This window comes from Columba livia, chromosome 5 (assembly GCF_036013475.1).
Source record: "Columba livia isolate bColLiv1 breed racing homer chromosome 5, bColLiv1.pat.W.v2, whole genome shotgun sequence".
Lineage (NCBI taxonomy): Eukaryota > Metazoa > Chordata > Aves > Columbiformes > Columbidae > Columba > Columba livia.
Genome location: NC_088606.1, coordinates 35,421,959 through 35,442,283, shown reverse-complemented (window position 1 = coordinate 35,442,283; position 20,325 = coordinate 35,421,959). Strand labels below are relative to the sequence as shown.

Genomic DNA, 20,325 nt, shown 5'->3' with positions numbered 1-20,325 from the left:
ATTTTCCCAAATTTTATTTAAGAAAACTTTTTAGCTATTCCTACAGCAATTATACAATTCAAACTGCAAAACATTAACTTTTCCGTGAGCTATGCGGAGCTGTACCATTTTACATTTTGCTAATTTGTTTTTTTGTTTCTAGAATTGTATTGATTTCCCTAAAAATAAGATTTCTTAGAACCAGTGTTTACACAGCTGTTTTAAATCACGTTTTGTATATGAGCATGTTCTGCAGAAAATGTGTGAAATATTCAAGCACTAAAATACTCCTATTTCATCAAGACATCATTTTTTTAAACTGTGAATCTTTTTATTGTAAAACCTTTAGATTTCTACATGACCACAATTATTTTATGTCCCTGGTGCGGGAAAGCTGGTACGCTTAGTCGGTGCTATTTGGGCTACCTGTTTTGGCGTATGTCTGGCGCTTGGCTTGTGGCATTCTCTTTGGCGATGAGGAGTAAGTCCAGGAGCCTGCCCAGTGTGTCTGTGTCACCTGCCAAATGCCGTCATTGCCCTTGGTTCCAAGCGTGCAGCCATCTCTTGTTTACCAGGTGTGGGTTGATCCGCAACGCATAGGTGAAGGGAAAGAATCAGGCGGATTGCAGTGTTCTGTTAGGTACCTACTGGCCCACAGCTTCCACACTCAAATCAACCTCCTGTCTGTGTAAAGTGAGCGAAGGCTTTTTGCTTTTTGTCTTTTTACCTGTGCTGATTACACAAGCCAGGATAATAACAATGAGGAACTGCAACATTTTTTACTTTTCCAGATGTCTTTGTTCAGGGACATGAGAAAGAATCTCAGACTGAGAAAAAAAGCAACAGAAGATGCTGAAGGGGGTTTTTATTTCTAAGGCCTAGAGAATTGAAAACTACTATAAACTTAGTGGCAGAGAGTGACTGTGGGGGTTTTTCCTCATCACCCCAGAAGAAAAGAAAGGAGGTTGGCTCTCCCACCTGGTCTTATAATGTTTCTAGTTTGGCAAGGACATAAATGCATGGATTTTTATTATAATGATGCAGGAAATTTATCACGCCAGCAGAAATATGATCATTGGTACTGTTGCACATTTATGATATGTGTTAGACAAGCCTGAGGAAAAACTGTAAGGGTTTTAATAAACAGTCAAAATTAAGGTTTAGTTTAACAACTAGTCCTTCTGAAGAGTGAACTTTGTAGTTAGGCAAGAAATAAATATTATGATTTTGTATTTCTGATTTTTTAAAAAAACAGCTGTCAAACATTAAGTAGTAATAATAGATTAGCACTGGTTTATCCCAGTTTTAGTTTTTTTATTGTGATGTGGTAAATGCAAATTTTCTGGTGATGTATATTTGAATGCTTCAAGGTTTAATTCCTTTTCTTGTACTTACTGAAAAGATATCTGTCCCCCACGCCCCAAATAAGGAACGAGTGCAGGCAGACTTGAAACTCCAAATCAAATGTTTTCCCTGGGGCAGTATTGTTCATCATGTTCTTCCTAAACGCTTTTGGGTTTTCATTCTGAATGGAAATAGAAGAGCCAGATGCAGGTATCTTATTTCAAAATAGTCTTCCATTCTTTAGAAAAGAAAAAGATTCTTCATTATTCTCTTCTTTTTTAAAAAAATGTTTTTTTCAACACTCCATAAAATCTGTCCACGTTGACAAGCACAGCTGCAACCTGACGTTTCCTGTAGAAACTTTGTACTTGCCCTGTGCCAACAAGCCCCACCAAACACTAAAAGAAAACCAAATTCTTTATCAGTTCTTTCGCTGACCTCCTATAAGCAGAAACTGAGATGTGATGAAACTATTCCTACCCTTACTCATTCATCTATACTTAGGTACAGTTATTTTTCTCTAAAAGGCAATGACAATTTTGTAAATTTTTAGATGGGATATTCCTTAGTGTGTGTAATTATTCATGCCATGAACTGGAAGGATCAGAAACATTTAATGAGAAGTAAATGGAACTTTTTTTTTTTGAATTTTTTTAAGAGACTTAATAGTCCTGCCATTGCGAGGCAGGATTCCATACTTGCAATTCACATAACTACAAATATTGCCAACTTCTCTGTCTTTCTTCCCACAAGTTGTGTCATTTTTCGGTACTGTTAAAGCTGTAGGTTTTTTCAGTGCCATAATTGCAGTAGAGTCTTTGCTTCTATTAAAAAAAGACAAAACCAAGCCTTTCTTTAAAACTATAAGAATTAAAAAATCAATACAAGAAAAAAATTATAGTTTCTGATATGCTAGACCTGCTATTTTTGGAGAGGTGTCCTGGCTCTCGGTGTTTGAGTGCTTGCATTTGCCAGTACATGGCAATATGTACTTGCTCTTTTATTGAGCTTGTGGTATGAACTACAACAACGAGACAATGAATGCTGAGCCAGTGTGATACATTATGGGTCTTGTTATTTAAAGCTAGGTGTCTTCACGATTCCGTACTTCAACAGATTTATTAGAAACACATTTATCGAGAGTAATGTCTTATATACCGTTTTCTAATCCTCTGTGATTTACCCAGTTTCTGTTGTAATAGTGATCTCTGCTTCTTCTTGCTTAGTATCCTTTTAATTGTACTGTCAGAAAGGCTTCAGATTTAAAACAGTAATTTGTAAACAAAATTCTAAGTATTCTTTCTTTAGATTTTAGCTGGGTTGTGTTACGGTCTGAGGTGCCGGTGTCTCCGCTGCCTGGGAGGGCCCTGGGGAACATGAGTTGACATTAGCACTGGGCTGAGGCTCTTGATTTAAGTGGCATGAACGTGAAACAGAGAGGGGAATGCTATCATCTGTATTTAGTGCGGAGTCAAAAACACTCTAAGAAAACCACACTGATAAAAGAAATTGCATGCTTTTTTTCCTTAACTTGGTTAACTGAGATTGTACGCTACCTGTATTACTTCACTGTGGGTTTCTGTATCTTGTTATTCCACATATAGCAGAACTTGCTTCATATCATACTTCCAATATGGGAAGAAAGTGTTTCCATCTCCAAAATATATATATCCCAGGTCAGGTTTTCTGTATATGTATGTATGTTATATAGAACAAGTCGGTATTCAGAGGTACCTGTGTCCCTAAAGAATATCAGCAAATATGGTCTGAATGCCTAGAATACATAAGGTATTATTTTGTTCTTTTTTAAGCTTCTGTCTGTAGTTGCTTTTTGATGTGTCTTTATGGCTCACTGCTCCTTGGCCAGTCCTTGTTTTCAGTGAGACTGAGCTCACACCGAACTACTTATGTCACCTCGATCACGTTTGTGGCTTCCCTGTTTTCCTTCTAATTGGATGGAGGCATTTTGTTAGTTTTATTGGTGTTTTAGCACTTGCAGCAAAGTTTATTACATTATGAAGAAGCAAATCTTCATGCTTTTAGTATTATTCCTGTTCATATTTTCTGTTTGCGTAATAGGGTATAGACCTGCAAGTGTTCTTAAAAGATGAAGATACTTTGTTGCAGAGTTTTGAAATTGCTCTAAGATGATGCTCTGGTACCATTATGCTACATTGTATCTATTTCTTGGAAAAATAAAAGCCAACGTGACCCAAAAGAGAAAAAAATAAATGGGTTTTTGTAACAGAAAACAGCTGCAACCACATCAAGGCATTTTTGTCTACTCCACTGGCTTTGCAGAAAATTAAAGCCACAACTTAATAATATTCACAGAAGATATTTTTATGGAATGAAATCTGTTAAATGCTTAATAACAAAGAGTTAAAAACACAAACCTTGATGTTTAGGAAACTTTTTGAACGCTAAAGAGCCTTGATTGCAGAAGTTCTGCTTCTTCAGCAGAGGCTGGAAAAATTGAATTCTTATTCAGAATGAGAGATTGTTAATGCCAGCTGAGGAATTTGTGTCTTGTGTTCTTGCACACGTTCAGTGTGTTCAGTTAAAACAAACTTGCTTTCTAATCTAAGAATACTTGAAAGTGCATGAAATCAAGTGCTCTAAAACCAGGGAGCAATCCATTTGTTGAGAAAGTTTTTAGAAATGTGAGAAAAAAAAATATATGTAGTGACTCATATACAGTACAATGCTTAGTTTTTTCTGTCTACAAATGCAGTAGATTAGATGAGCTAAACGTTGAATTAATCTGAAGTTAGAAGAGGTAAATTCTTGCAAAACATCTGTTGACAACCTTGGAGCAGATGGATTTTAAATTCAAAGTGACTTAAAGCAGAGACTGTTATCGTAGTTTAGTGTTTAAATCAAGTGGGGGGTTACATAATGATTTGTGCAGCTTTTAAAATTCTTAAACTTTTAAATTATTTTTCTGAAGAACATTTGACTCTTATTGTTTAGTGAGTACTCAGATATGTTGATTTTCAATTAAATACACCCATTACGTTAAGTTGTGACCTCTTCGCCCTGGCCAGGAAAAGATACTTTATGCACATTAAATTACATAGTTTAATGTATGTTTACTTAGAATGGTAGTTCTTAGCTTTTGTTCTGTTAAAGATACGGAATAAAATTTCTTCCTTTGTTGATTCCTGCTTACTAGAAATGTGTGCCCTGCTGCTATGAGGGGGATGGAGTATTATTCATTAGCAAGGCAACAGTGTTTGAAAACTATTGAAGCTTTAACTAATACAATTTTATATTATACAATATATACAAAAGTCAAATATGCTGTACAGTTATAACTAGGTTTTGGATCTTAGGGCAAGAGGTATGAGAACACTACAAACACTGGTTGCAGTTAGGGAGGAGAATAGAATAACATTGTAACATTTTAGGATATCTCTTGAACAGAACCAGATTTCATTATGATGTTTGAAATGTTTAAACCAAAACCAAAACAACCAACCTCTGTTTAAAGCTACTTATTTTCTTCTTAAAGGGAAGTATTACCTGCAGTAAGTGGATTGGTCCTATTGCTTGAAAAGTCTCTGTGATTTTAGGATACTGGATCTCGCATTTGTTTTTATTACTCATCAGAAGATCAAAACTAGTTCGTTGCTTTTCTAGCTCCTATTTAGTTTCTCAAATTCAGTTAAAACGGGATTGAAATAAAGAAAACAGTAAATTCAAATGCATGAAACATCTCCTAGTACCTCTGAAAGAGACTATAATTACCAGAAATTGGCTTATCAATTCATTTAACTCAGCAGGCTCAGCTGCTTAGGTAATAACAATTCCCAGCCACTAACAAAGAACGCTAAATAACTTGGTTTTGTTTGCATATAATTTCTTATTTTGTGTGTAATAGTTTATGTTTTAGGAAGGTCAGACTTTACCAGATTTAGCCAGTTTCACATTCACCAGTGTTTTAGGAATGATCAGTTAAATAGGAAAGATATCTCTAAGTTAATTTAGAACAATTTCTATTACCCTTTATTTGCTCTTGTATTTAGGTATTATACACAATATATAAAGAGTTTCCTTTGATGTTCTTTGTCAACTACATCCTTTGTTGTGTAAAACCTACTATTCATAAGTTAATTTGGTAATAAAATATAAGAGTTTTTTTACCAGTTTTACTGTTTTGTAACAGTAAATCAAAACTCACTTAACTTTCTTTTATAATGTGGTGCATAAGTCTTATGTGTATCAGTTCCTACAACGACAGAAGCAGCCAGCATGCTAATCGAAATACATCTTTTAATGAGCTATATTTGATATTTAAACTGTTTAGGTTTGAATCCAATATTGTCACTGTGTGACTTTTTCAAATTTTGTTTCCTAAAGTTACCTTCTCAAAACTTTGGTGAAGATATGTAAATTTAGATTTTGGTGTCCATGGGTGAAAACTTTGTTGCTAATATGCAGGCGCCTAGAAAACGTTTACAGCCTGTGGATCAAAAGCTACCAAGAAAGGAAGCTAAGATTGAAAGTAAGCTTCAGAAAATGAAGGGTAAAACAGACTTGTAGCAATTCAGAAATAAAGCTTTTTGCATCTTTAATAGTTACAAAATTATTTCCATATGTTTCCAGGAAGAATTTCACACAACCATCAAAACCTCTTCACTTATATCCTAGTGTAGTACAAACTCTGTGTCTGCCAGTAATGTACCTTGGTGTCTATGGTATTGAATGAGAAGAAAGAGATTGTAAAACATACTTTAGCTTCCTTTTTTTTTTTCTATCACCTTGAACATCCATTTGCTTTTTCTTTCTGAATCTACAGGGTGTGGCATAGCTGATGAAGCAGTTTTTCATTATTTGCACATTCAAACCAAAAGCATTTGACTGGATATTTTTGAGAAAGACAATAACACGCATTAAGCCTTTTTGTAATGACTAAAATATGCATGTTTAAATTACTTTTGCCTGCAAGAACTTGTCATAACTATTTTTGCTTGTGTAACCTGTAGGCTATCTTAAAAATCAAAAAGAAATTAACTGCTGCAATTACCATGTCTCTTCACAATTTTCGCCTCCTTTGCTACTCTAAGAGCAAAATTGTATGAACTCATGTCCCCTTTTGATTTCTTTAAGATTTCTCTTTGTCAGAGAAAGGGAAAAAAACCTTCAGGGTTGTTGTGTGTTTTTTTTTTTTTTCCTTCCAGTTTACTAAGGAAGTTAATTTTATCATTTTAGTTTTTTTTAATGGAGATTTTATATGATTCCATGAGTCTGATAATGGCTTTGATGTTGTGGTTTGAATGGCTTATGATGTTTTCTTTTCAGTGATGCTGCCAGATGCCCACCAATCTCTTTTTTTCTGGCACTCCTGTTTTCTTGCTCTGATGCTTCTGTCCTTTCTGCTTTCTGGCTTTTAGCAGCAGCATCTGCTACAGAAAATTGACTACCAGACCTTTTCATGCTGCCCTTACACAAACAGTGGAAACAAATAAGAGAAGGGAGAATGTAACCAGCAGAAGGAAAGACAGCACGAAAAGAGCAAAACCAGGAGATTTTCTCCTATGGCTCAGGAATCCCATTCATTCTTAAAGATTTATGTCTTTCCCGAAAAAAGCACAGAAATCCTCAAACCCACCCAAACTAGACATAAGCACAGAACCACCACATGGTAAATCATCATTGTAGCACAAGGAACTCTTAATTTCTGAATCCATTGTTCAGCTTCCAGTCTTAGTTTTTAACACCACTGGATCGATAAATGCTACTGTCCTTTCCAGAAACGTGCTCATGGAATTGTAAGCGTGTTTTTGATCTACTCTAGTTAAATTTTCTCCTGTTACATTCTGAAATAGCCCTTCTGAAATACCATACAGAGAAAATATTAGGTTTTTCTTTTACATGTGTTAAGCTCCTTCTTCTAATGTAGTGTTATTAAAATAAGCACTAAAAGCCATAACGTGATGTGCAGGACACTTAAGAAGTTATATTTAAAAGCGGATGTATTGGGTCTGGCGGGGATGGAGTTAAATTTCCGCACAGCAGCTGGTATTGTGCTGTGGTTTGGATTTGTGACCAAAACAATGCTGATAACACATCCGTGTTTTAGCAGTTGCTAACCAGAGTTTGCACAGCGTCAGGGCCTTCTCTGTTTCTCACTTTGCCCTCCCAGGGAATGGATTGGGGATGCGCAATAGGCTGGGAGGGCTCACAATGGGGCAGATGACCCGAACTAACCAAAGAGATGTTCCGTGCCACATGACATCATGCACAGCAATAAAAGCAGAAAACAGGGAGTTCTAGAAAGTTATGCATCGTTCGCTCAGGAACTGGCTTGGCATTGGTCTGTCCATGAGAGATGGCGAGTGATTGCCTTAGCATAATTTGTTTTGTTTTCTTTCTCTCTTTTTTCCCTTCTCCTTATTAAATAATTTTTATCTTGATAGAGAAGTTTTATTCCTTTTACTCTTCCTTTCCTCTTCTCCTGTGCCACTGAGGGATCGGGGGGCAGAGTGAGCGAGCAGCTGTGTGGTGCTCAGCTGCCTGCTGGGGTTAACCCACAACAGTCTCATAAGGACATATTCCCATAACTTAAATTAGTTTACAAGTTATGGACACCAATCCTGACTTTTGTGCTGCAAAAATAACTTTGGAAATTGTAAAAAACACTTCCGCAATGGCACGATGTGTCTGCTTTTGTATGCAGTGTATTAATAATATACCACAGTAGCACTGACTAGTACAGTTCATAGACAAGTGCATTGGTGTGATGCTTAAAGGTGAGACCTTGGAGTTGATGGTGCATGTTGAGAAGTGTGGAGATATGTGGCATGAATTGACTTTTCAAAGCAGAATATGGTTATCTGAGAAATAAGTCAGGAAATAACTAAAACTTGCAAAACCTTCCTGTGCTGATATGTCAAAAATCTGAATGTTGGCTCAATAGATCAGTATACTCTTAAGATTGAGCCTGTTTATCAGGAAGAGAGCAGTTACATTAGAATAGACTGTTGCAGTCCTACACATCAGTAAAAATATAAGTAAATTAGGGCATCCAAGTAAATTGTTTCAAGCAAATAAAGTATCATGAGAACTGTTGATTGCAATATTTTCAGATTAAGCAACAAAATATACGTGTTTATAGACATGGCAGCTACATGTATCCTTAAATAGTCCTAGCTTTCTAGTGCTTATTCATTTAGTGTGTGTCATTTTATTATTATTTACTATAATTAGAAATAATCCTGACATATTAGCTTTCTCCCCAGGCTAAAATCTGATAAAGCCTTTCAGTGTTAGTCTGTTTCTGTTACTCTGCAGTTGTGGAAAACAAACGTAAAGCTTTGAACTTGCAAGCCCTTGGTCACAGCAGGTCTTTCCATAGCGGTCTACAAGTTTGCATTCCTACCACATGCAGTAAGGTTTTCTCTATAGACCCATGTCAGCGCGGAATACAGCAAGGAACAAGAAATCTTCAGTCAGAGAAGGGCCACAAGTGTGAGAAAAACTAGCCCCACATAAGCAGTAAAGGTCAGTAGCAGGCTCCTAAACTGTTGTCTAGGAATTAGGTTTTTTGGATCATTAATGGTAAAAAGCCTAGGAAATGAGCAGGACTCAGTGTCCTATTAAAAATTAGCCAGAACAATTAAAAGGTTTTCCAGTTCCTAATGGGAACCAGACCTAATAGCTCATTTTCCTTTGTCTAGTGTGCTGTTTCTGCATTTTGAATTACATTAGTTTTATGTCCTTGTATTTTTAAAGAAATATCTTGAAGTATTTTTTCTGCGTAGGAGTTGTAAATTATTTACAGTGAGGGCAGTGAAACCTTGGGAGAAGTAGAAACTAGTGTCTCCCTAAGACTGTGTTACCGATTCCAAGTCTTGTGACTGTGAGCTAGTGCAGTTAGCTGTGACAGGATTTCTTCTGGTGTGTGTGAATGTCTACTTTGCAAACTTCTAATGCAGATGCTGTGTTATGTGATCTCATGAGCTGAAATGCTCATGTGGTTGCAAACGTACGGCCTTTGATTTCAACAGCAGCCTTTCTGCTTTCATTCCAGTGAAGATTTCTTGCTGCTGAGTGGATGACTGCTGGCGAGTTAAGAGCTGTCTTCTCCTCTACTGTGTGTTTTTCCTTAACCCTAAAATTACTTTGGCACCAGAAAATTGCAATCAGCGAGCCTTTAGTAATTTAAAATGTAATTTTTTGAGAGATATGTTAGATACTTTCTTCTTTCTGCATCCTTGCAAGTGTGTCTTACAAAGCAATCCAAAGGGAGGAAGTGATAAAGAAAGAACAAAAATAAGTGATGTTTTACAGTCTGCTTTGCCTGTAGGGCAGCCACTCTGGAGGAAAGCAAGCCCATAACTTACCAAACTTTTTCAATCTATAGCCTTAGGCTCTAAATCTCACCACCTCACTCTCTGGTAATAATCAATATAATCTATGAACTAATTCTCAACAGAAGCCATATGATTTTCCTGAAGGTTAAAAAAAAACAGGACAAGGAAAAGCAGACTGCAGATAAATGGGCTGGGACAGATGATCTTCCTCACTACATTCATTTTGTACTTGGTCTTTCATTTACACCAGATGCAGAATTCCTCTATGCAGTGGGTGAATTGCCCTGTCATTAACATAAAATTATCTCCAAATGATCTTGGCCAAGAGCTTTGAAATATGTTACTATAGAACCACACACTCAAAACATGTAGGAAGCCATGTGGGTTTCCAGATGTGAGAATCTTCAGTGATACACATACAGTTATGTTCATGTAGCATAATATTCTGCTCTCTGGAAATACGCTCAATGCAGCTGTGCTGCCAATAGTGCTTTAACTATGTTACCATGGTGCTTTGCCTGGGTGAATGCATTTTGTTTCTTAGAGTGAGTCTGTTCTAATAATGACTACATGCAAACAGACATTGTCCTGCAGGTTACAATACTCCTTCAAGAAATGTAAGGAATTCACTGTGGGCCAGTAGATTAGATTGAGAGTGAAAATTTGAAAAATGCCATGTTTCATGTTTGATTTGTCACGTGTTTTGCTACTCATTGCTTTTCCCTGTCTGACTTTTTTTTCAGCAGTGAGTACTTTCTGCTCTAGGATTAACATTTAAAAGCCTGAGAAAAGTTTGAAGAGGTCATAATTTTTTCTGTTATCTAAATAAGTGTATAAGATTGTGGTTTCATTTTTAGTTATCAAAAGTAAGTTGATTGATACCAAGATTAGCTGAATCTTGATACAATTACCTGATTTCATGGTCATCTATTTAAAACTCTCTACACACACAATGGTAGTTTGTTGATGCTCTTTTTTGTTGTTGTTGAAAAGACCTTAATGTCTCAACTTCTTTAATGCACTTGTCTTCTTTTGTGTGTTGGAAGTGAACTCAAAGTGTCTTTGGGAGGGAAATTAAATGAATGAATGAAAATAAGGTTGAATAAACCTATAAAATTGTTTACATATATCAGCTAGTGCCTGAACTGTAATCAGTCTATAGTAGCAGTTATTAGCTATTAGTAATGTTTGAACATGTAAATACAGAATAGTGACTGAAAGTAACCTAAAATGTCTTTCTTGTTCACTTTGTAGTGTCACCTTTTAAATTTTAATAGCCACAAGAAGTTTTACAAATAAATGCTGTTTCCTTCCTGACTGAAAACTGTCCCAATTCATGAATGTTAGTAATCAGTTTTCAGGCATAATCTGTGTGCTAATTAGGCTGCAATCTTATCAGGTCATGAACATCAGTGTCATTTCATGCCTGTTAGTTGGATAAGAGATCTTTAGGAAAAAAAAATCAGCTAGACATCTAATGTTTATCTTTCCTCTGAAATGACAGTAGCTCCATGCTCTAGCACAATGTAAAGTAAATTCTGTGTAACAGTCAATGCATAGTGGATAAAATTGTTGTTTGACATAAATCACTGCAGCGTTAGGCAGTTCCTCAGATTGTCAACTGATCCTTTGCCTCCTGGAGGCTGGTTAAAGCTGAGGTTTTGATGGTGGACAGCATCTTTTTCCATTAAATGTAGCATAGTATCTATAACATTAATAAAATATATTTTCATCTCATATTTCATGGGCAAATTTATTATGCACATCTAAAATATGTCTTTTCATTATAATCTTTAAATTGTCAGGGAGTATTGTGCTTCTCTATTACCAAGCAGCATGAAGGACTGTAAAGGCCAGAAGTAACTCTCCATTGCAAAGCTCTCTCAGCAAAATGTCCTTTGCTATTGTTTAGCTTTACCAGCTAATATCAATCATTATGTTTAATATAACGTTTTAAGAAATGCCCAGTAAAGGAAACCTGCATGATAAAAATGCCGGGAGTCTGCCACTGTCTGAATAAGACATTGACTGCAAAGATAACATCTCTGAGCCATCCAAGCAGTGACAGCCTAAGAAAGCAGTAAAACCATCATAAAAATGGGGCTTTCTTCTGTCACATGCCATGGGATGTGCTTGATGTGGTAGGTCCTGTAGCTGAGTGACTGATTTGCTTTTTGTCACATGGTTGAGATGCAATGTTGCACTTCTACGGTGAGCTGCTGAGAATACTTCAGTCAATACGTGACCATCTTTGTGGGCTGGTGCTGTCCAAAACGGTTTTTGACACCAGTTGCAACACCCCAACAACTGAAAGTCTTTTAGCAGTGTGTTGTTTGGCTTTCAGTAACTAAAATCTTCAACTGTGTGTGTCTGTATGTATACACAACAGACCAAGATCTATAAAAAAGTATGTGCTTTCATAATGGAAATGCAGTGATATCTGGTGGAAGATTAAGCAAAATCAAAGGCTTTTCAGTGCCTTGTGGACAGCACACTTCTTTCCTAACTTTCAGCATCTAATCTATCTGGAACCTGGTGAAGATGTTACATATACGGTGTAATTATTTAAATATGTATTTAAAATCAGTGTGAACTGAAAAATATTGATACCAATTTAAAGCTCTGCCAGTGCTTTTATATCTCTCAAACTGTTTTATGGCCCTGCTTTTCATTAATTATATTTTGACAGAAGAAATTCTTGGCCTTTTTTTTCAGAGTGAAGAACAAATGGGCCTCTCTGAAGAGCAGCTTAAGACCCTTCTGGAAGAATGTATGCAGCCTCGGAGAACAATAAGCAACGTTACCATGCCAAAGTCTCAGGAATCTCTTTCTTGTGGATTAAGTCCCCCTTGTTACACAAGTCAAGACTCCACTCTTCACTCCACATCTACTCTTTCCAAAATGTTAGTTGAAGGCCATATTGTAGGGATGTTAACGGCTCAGGAAAAGGCTGGACTTGCAGACAAAAGCTTATGTGTTAATGCAGAGAGTGAAATCCCTGGCTACTATGTCAGCAAAGCATCGGCTGATAGTCACTTATCAAAGGACTCACTGGCCCAAACAGAGGAGCCAGATGACCTAGAAGGTTTACAGAAGGTGGGAGATAAGAGTATTACTGGAGGTTATTTTATGTCAAGAGCACTCAACACAGAAAGGTTGAAGAAACCTCCTTTCTTGGGTGAACCATTATATTGCATCAGCGTGAACAATGAGGCATCCACAGAGGCTGACATTCTCAGCATACCACTGCAAACCAAAGGAGGTGAGACTCTTAACAGCCCTTTCGAACAGGCTTTTGATTACGATGAAAAAAGCCAAGCAGGTTCTCACCAAAGGTATGCGCCAATACACACTGATTATTATGGTGAGGCAAGGATATACTTCATAAAATGTTAAACCGTGCCAGAAATAATATACACAAAATAACAGAATGTTTATTAAAACCCTTGTGCTGACATAATTGTCTATAAGAATAAGACTCTTATGAAATATCACACTGATATTGATTAATTCTGTCAACTGGAAAATAGTGTTGACAACACATATGAATTATATTTTCAGTAGCAGAAAGTCATGTTCGGTGTTCCGTGGAGAGAAACTATTCTCCCAGTAGTTGGTATAACAATTTACACAAAAATCCAAGTGTTTCTTGAATGTTTTTAATAAGGTAAACTAGGTAGTACAGAAAAAAAAATATGACCTAGGTATATTAAAAATAAATTGCTTTTAGGGAGTTTGAATTTACACATAGAAGATAATAAAATTAATAAATACTGCATAATTTCTATACATTACTTTTGATTCAGTAAAAGAAAGAATAGACTTTGACCAGCAAAAATTATATTTATCCACTACTATAAAAAGATTTTGAAATGTAGTTTTTGTGCTACATAGTGATATTGTAATCTATATGTACATTTAGATTTTTAGCCTAAACCCGCTTCTATTTTTAGAAAGCAAACTGTTTAAATCAGATTTTAGGTATGTCCATCTATATCTTTCTTTCATGAAAGTTGTGACAGTATGAAGTTGCTTGTGGTTGAAGTGCTGTTGTTTTATTGTATTAGAAATCAACAAATTTAGCTAGATTTGTTAAGACAGATCTTTGTTATGCTGGTAATCTATTCTGAATTTTGAGAAATATTTTTTTCGTGTTCATTGGTAATTTACAAGAACATCCTAATACCTCTTTACTGTCTTATGATTTCTTAATTATGATCACAGCTGTTTCTTTGATTGTTCATACTTAACTTTCCTACAGTGAGGGGAATGTTATTTTTTTTTAAGCGATTCTGCCCATCAGAAAGCAAGAAAGCTTGTGGATATTTTTTTACACTGCCAGACAAACTTAGTATCAGCACCCACCTGCTATATTTGCCCGTTATGAGATTTGTGCCGTAGCTGCAATAGGAAGAAAGTAGAAATACAATACCCGGAGAAAAGGTTTGGTGGTGTGGGTTTTTTTTTGGTAGGTTAGTTTTCAGCGATAACAACTTCACATGCCAGCTTTGCTCTTCACGTAGATACAAGCGTCAGGAGAGTGGAGTGAGGGAAGAAGGAAAGTGGTCTGTCCCAGCGGAGAGTGGGTTGGCACTGGTGGTGATGGGGAACACCACAGAGAACCAGCTCTGCCAGGGTCAACCTGGTCTCATGCGTGTTTAACAGGACTACATGCTGCACCACCAGTCTTCTTCAGCAACCAGTTGAGAAAAACTCGAGTTTATCTTGCTGCCGTCACGTGAATCAAAGTTCTTCTTTAGTCTCAATAGATGTAATACAGTCAGAGCCAAGTGTGACTCAGCCCCAACTACCTTCTCTCTTTATGGGTGTATTTTAAGATGGGATGTGTTAAATCAAGCAAAACACCACACTGTAGCCACTAGGTAGTGAGGTGAGCAGGTAACTGCTTATAGCTGTCGTGGTAGACATTACAGGATGAGGTAATTTTATTGCACAAGAGAGGAAGGAGATTTCAGCTATTTAGTACATTTCCATGTGGTGAATCTCATGGTGAAAGTCTTTAAAGTGAGTTTGTTAACCTTTATCACATAGTGATTTAAATATATTTGAGTCCTAATAATGCATTGTGTCAGAGTAATGCAATGGGATGTTTTGATTATCTTTTTTCAGTAGTGGCCGAGTAACATTCAACCACACTAAAATCTGTATGGTTAATAAACATTTGGTTTTTTTGTTGTTGTTGTTTTTTTTTTTTTTTTTTTTTTTTAGTGTTAATGGTCTTTTTTTTTTTTTCTGGAGGGAGAAAAAGAAGAGTTCTGATTTTTCAGAGTCTCAAAATATTTTCATTTTGACTAAAAACAAAACCAAGGATATATTTACAGATATTGCAGCCTCATCAGGCATTGAGTCTTTGTGTCAGTGTCTGATTTTTAAAAATGGTGTGAACAGGTAATCTTTAGGCAGAATAAAAGTAAGTGCAAAATAAAACCTACTTCTGAGGTTTGTAATTGTTTAGCACATTAGTGCTAAATATTTTGCAGTTATCTGTAAGTTCAAGTTTAAATTAATTATATTTGCATTTATTGCATTTCATTAATATTATTTAATGCTAAAACATACATCCAAAATTAGCATTTAAATAGACATCAATCTATTCTTATTATTTTTTTCAACATACTGCTTATGAGAAAGTGTACAGCATGAAACAGAAAACCATGATACCTTCCATGGAATTAATTTGTTTCCCACAAAGGTGACTCAGTTCTGTATTAAGCAATTAAGCCTGGCCATAAGCAAAAGGTTGTGATGTTCATCAAATTTGAAAGTTGCTTAATGTATTCTATAGGTAACTTGTTGTTAGTTCAAACATGATTAGATGTGTTAATTGTGTTGAGGAACGGAGATCCAGTTGGAATCCAGTTTCAGGCAAATGCATCTGCAGATGAAGGTTTGAGAAGTGTCAGGTGTTATTTTTACTTTTAAGAGACATGTACATAGTTGAGTTTTGTTATGGTCTTAATTTTAAAGGGCATTTAAACATGTATGCATAATCTTCTGTAAATGTTTTGATTTTCTGGCCCGCTACATGTGATTTAAACTCCGTACAGTGCTGTGTAAGCAGACAAAACTGTGTCTGTCTGAAACTGGTTTAGCAGAATTTCCATTTTGCAGTCATTATGGTACTGTAGTCTGTGATACAGATTTACTTTAAGACATTAAATTATGTATTTTTTTCAGGAAAGCATAATTATTAACATAACTCACATATATATATATATACTTATGTATATATCTGAAGGAAACTCCCATGTGCCTTCAGAGATAAGTAATTCCTATTTCTTGAAAGAAGCAGTAACTTACATCAGAGTCATATGCATATAAACATAGGTGATATTTACTGAGATAAACAGAAGCCAGACGTGCCCACGTACAGGTATGAAAAGGCTGTTATTTCTCAGTTGTGTGAGCCAACTGGTAATTATTTACAGCTCTTTTGGGGCCTACGTTAAGTTTTAAGTAGAAATTTTATCACAAAGTGTTGTTGGTTTTTCCTCTTGCAAATAATATTGTGCTTGCAGCAGTTCAGCATGGTTATTTTCTTTTTTTGCAGATGATATGAAGATTGAAAGTTGAGGGGTGAGTGATTGTATGCTACTTTACACAGCTGTTTTTCTGAAAGTGTGGTTAAACCTGTCAGTGATATTATACTGATATATTATCATTTCAGGTAACCTGAAGGGAATGAATTATCATAATTGAAAACTATTCCATGAGCTGATTTATTCTTAAGAGACAATTATTATTGTCATTATTCTATGTTGCAGTTTGATTTCAAAATAAACTCTTGCAATTCATTAATTTTCCTGGGGTGTTCTAATAAATAAATGTACATACACGTTTGTGTAGCCGTGTGTCTGATAAACAAGCATGTCTTTGTTTGTAGAAAACGTAAAATAAAACTGGCAGGTTTCTACTGATGAGACTTCATTAGAGCAGATATGATATGTGTATAATAATTTTCTTCCTTTACCCATTATCTGCTTTTTTCCCATGAAGTTAGTGTAACCCTGACCTCCGTGGTCCCAGTGCAGCTTGCTGGGACTTGCAGCCTGTCTGACCGCTGAGCCTGACTCAGGGAAGGACCCAAATTCGGACTCAGTTCCCTTCCCCGGGGCTGTTTACTGGGCAGCTGGGTAGACTAAAGGTAAAGACTTGCTCAAGTCCTGTGCTGGACGGGCACATCGGCACCGCTCCGCTCAGCTGTGTCCTGTGATCGTCCTGCAGACACCTCGTCCTCTGCTGAAGAAATACGTAACTAAGTGATGAAAGATTGTGGTCCCTCGTGCTGCTTTGCTGCAAGTAAAAGTGAAGGAGTTCACAAATTTGCCCTAACAGCTTCTGGATTGTGAAACCTTATAGTAATGACAAGCTGGGGGGAGGCTGATACAGCTGGTTTGTGTTTAAGATAAAAATTCATTGCAAGTTTTTGCTTGTCTTCTCTTCAACTGCTATTTCTCCTGAATTTTCTACTTATTTTCTGAGCTGATGGTTGGTTCTTTATTTCATGCACTGTACTGTCAGAATAAGAAGGAATTATTAAAAAAACCCTATGGTTGTCTTGTAAACATTTTTTCTTTCCTTGAGGGAGGGAGATATTCTAGCAAGGAAAACAGAATAGATTTTCCCACTGCAAAACTCTCATTTGACAGAACCTAAAGGACAAATTCTCTCTCAGATGCTGTACCAGACATCAAACATTCAACAAGAGGATGGGTATAATACAATGTTTACTATACAATGGCTGTGTTATGGCACAGGGTTTTCTTGACCTGAATGTTTAAGTTAATGCTCATATTGGCCCAGATTTTAATCTCATTTATGGAACTGCCAGTGTGACTGGATGTATATTCCTGAGGAACTGGTAATCATGTGGATATAACTGGTCAGAATCTAACCTACTTTCTTTTAGTTGAAAACGTACATGGGATACTATATTTGCAACAAGCAAGTGCTATTTATTGTTTTATTTTCTGGTATTTTTCCGTGTTTTGCAACAGCAGTAACAAATCCATGGTGACTGGACGTTCTGCATAGTCCCATTGCCCTGCATCGGATTGCTGTAAGCACATTTCATGGAGCTTTGCAAATCTCAACCAGATGTATTTCTTATCATTCTTAAAAATATTAAGTCTGTGTCATAATTTCTTTACCACAAATATAATCAAAGCAATTCTGACGAAGGTTTTCCAAGAGCATTTTCTGTGCCTGTATGATATTCATGCAGGACTGTCCACTGGCTGTAATCTTTCCACAGTCCAGTTGTTTTCACAAGGAATTCAAGTTTTGTAGAGCCCTTCTCGAAAACAGTGTTAAAGTGCTCAAATAGTTTTTGAAGTTCTAAGTTCTGTCTAAGGTTATATATATTATCTATAATATAATATATATTAAGAGAAATAATAATTAGTTCTTACTTTTCTGGTCTCTTTTGTCATCTTAAATCTGTCACTGTTACCAAAAGGCTTTTCCCAGCACCCTCAAGGAAGAGCCTGTTGCTGACTCAGCCTTACAATATTCCTGAAGCCAGAAATACAACTTTTTATTCACATCTGGCATTCCAGGGCTAAGCAGGCAAGTTTGAATGGCTATTGACTTGAAAAGTGTATCCCAACAGGAACTCTTATTACTTCAGATCTTGGAAAGGGCTGAGCACCCCGCACCAGTTGGCATCACTGCAAACTGCAGGGACCTACTGCTCATGAAATGCTGTTCCAGAGGTGCTCAGGGTCAGTGTCCAAACCCAGACACCATGCCAAAAATTAGTGACATAAAATGTATCTGTGCTTGGTTTCTACTGCATATTAAATAACAGAGTTCTTTAGGAAGATTTTATTTCTTGCTTATGTTACAGACGAAATATCAATTTAAGCCTTCCTTTATTTATCTTCAGTTTTAAGTAAAACTGTAGGAAATAAAATGATTTTGTAAAACCTGTTCACTGGTATGAGGTACAGAATAATGGAGATATTATATAAAATATAGTGATAAAGTAATTTGCTGAAACGTCACCAGTATCAGGGTAAAAGGAAGGCTGAGCCCAGGAGGATTCATAGGTTTCTCTTTATTTTTCCAGTGTCTCTGGGTTGTGACCTGCAATAACCCCTGTCAGGCTCAACACTAGAATTCCAGCTGCACTGGAATGCGGCGGCTGCTCCTCGGGGACTGATGCAGCAGAGATGATTAAGATATTTAAATGAATTTATATTTGTAGCCTACCTCAGGATTTGGAAACAGATATTCCAAAATACATACCTTCATTCAGCATAAGTTGTGTTTGGTAAAAGATTCTGACAGTTTGCTTCTTTACAGTCTTCCCAGCTCCATTCATCCTAAAACACAGCAGAACGCAGGACACTGATTTTTAAAGTTATCCCTCTGACTTTTGGGCTTTGAGATCTGTTTTGTATTGAGGAATAATAAATTTCGTGTGTGTATGCAGGTCTGTGCCGGTTTGTGTTCCTTATTTTAGTTCCCACTATGAATTTACAGCACAAGATAAATAATTTTGTTCCAAATACTTAATAGTTGTGAAAGCATCATACCCATGAAGAGAAGATTTTGGTGTGATTGCATCTGTTTGCTGAGCCATTCTGCCATTGTCACTGAGACTCCTCAGTCCCACACACACAGTGCTGGAGCAGCTCTTGGCATTCATTTACTTGAGTGTATATTTCGATGCTGCATGGTTTCATGGTTTGCCCTATTAAGTGACAAACTCCATTGTGTTTTCCTCTGAAAGAGGGAAATAAGGGTGATTCAATTATTTTCATGGCCTGTATGTGTATATGCATAAGTATGTATAAAATTTAAGCATTATCTTAATATATATAGTATATATTATATACTATAGATACACCTATTTGAGTAGGATGATTTAAAGAACTATAGAGTTGATTTCAGGATACTGGAATGGTATGAGAAGTTCAGTCCAAATTTACAGTTATTATGCAGGTTTTGGGCAGCTGAGGATCTTTTCCATTTCAAAGAGACGGGACAGACTAAATATCCTGATTTAAAAAAAAAAAAAAAAAGGAAAAAAAAAAAGTTTGTTGACTATAAACAACAATGACAAAAGGAGTAAAGTTATTCTTATATGTCCTGAATTCGAGTTTAAATTAAAGCAATTGTATCAAGATGTATAAAAACTTCCACTTCCATCAAAAACAAAAGAAGAGAGGAGGAAAGAGCCCCACCAAATTCTCAGCCAAATGCTTTTTTTGAAGCCAGACGATGGCTGGTGTCTGCTTTGTGGCACTGCAGTGCTTGTTTTCCCTCTCACTTCCCCAGCAGAGCTCCTGCAGAGTCAGTGGACATGCTGAGCACAGAGTGAAAACAGGCTGTGCAAAAATTATCTGCTGCACAGATCAGAGAGGAAAGGGCTGCTTAAACATGTCACCGGAGTAGCCAGCACTGGTCTGGAAGTGCGAAAAAGTATGCCAATAATTCACGCGCTAGAAAGGCTGCAATTTTACCCCCAAATCAGGGAGGGACACGTGAGAGGCTGTTGTTTGCAGCTCAATTTCTGTAGCTTCAACAATGGGAAGAAATTTTATATTTTGTTAAAAACCACTGTTTTCCAGACAAATTGCAGCAAATAATATGAGAATGCACCTCCTCTCTCCTGCTGCTTAAAAAGGCTTTCTAGACACAGCTTTAAATGAAATCT

At 36.5% G+C, this 20,325-nt stretch overlaps 1 protein-coding gene across 25 annotated transcripts in view; it reads left to right on the top strand.

Annotated features, from left to right (window-relative positions):
• The window catches only part of FSIP1 (fibrous sheath interacting protein 1), a 213,481-nt gene that overhangs the window by 68,960 nt on the left and 124,196 nt on the right, over positions 1-20,325 (top strand). For 9 of the 25 annotated variants that reach the window (XM_065064278.1, XM_065064269.1, XM_065064279.1 and 6 more), the window contains 2 exons: positions 12,357-12,976; positions 16,213-16,460. In XM_065064278.1, coding sequence (XP_064920350.1) covers positions 12,357-12,976; positions 16,213-16,216 — 624 coding nt within the window. In that variant the 3' untranslated portion in view covers positions 16,217-16,460. Of the gene's footprint in view, positions 1-12,356; positions 12,977-16,212; positions 17,228-20,325 lie in introns of those variants that run through there. The other 16 variants (XM_065064281.1, XM_065064277.1, XM_065064272.1 and 13 more) reach the window with 8 other exon arrangements.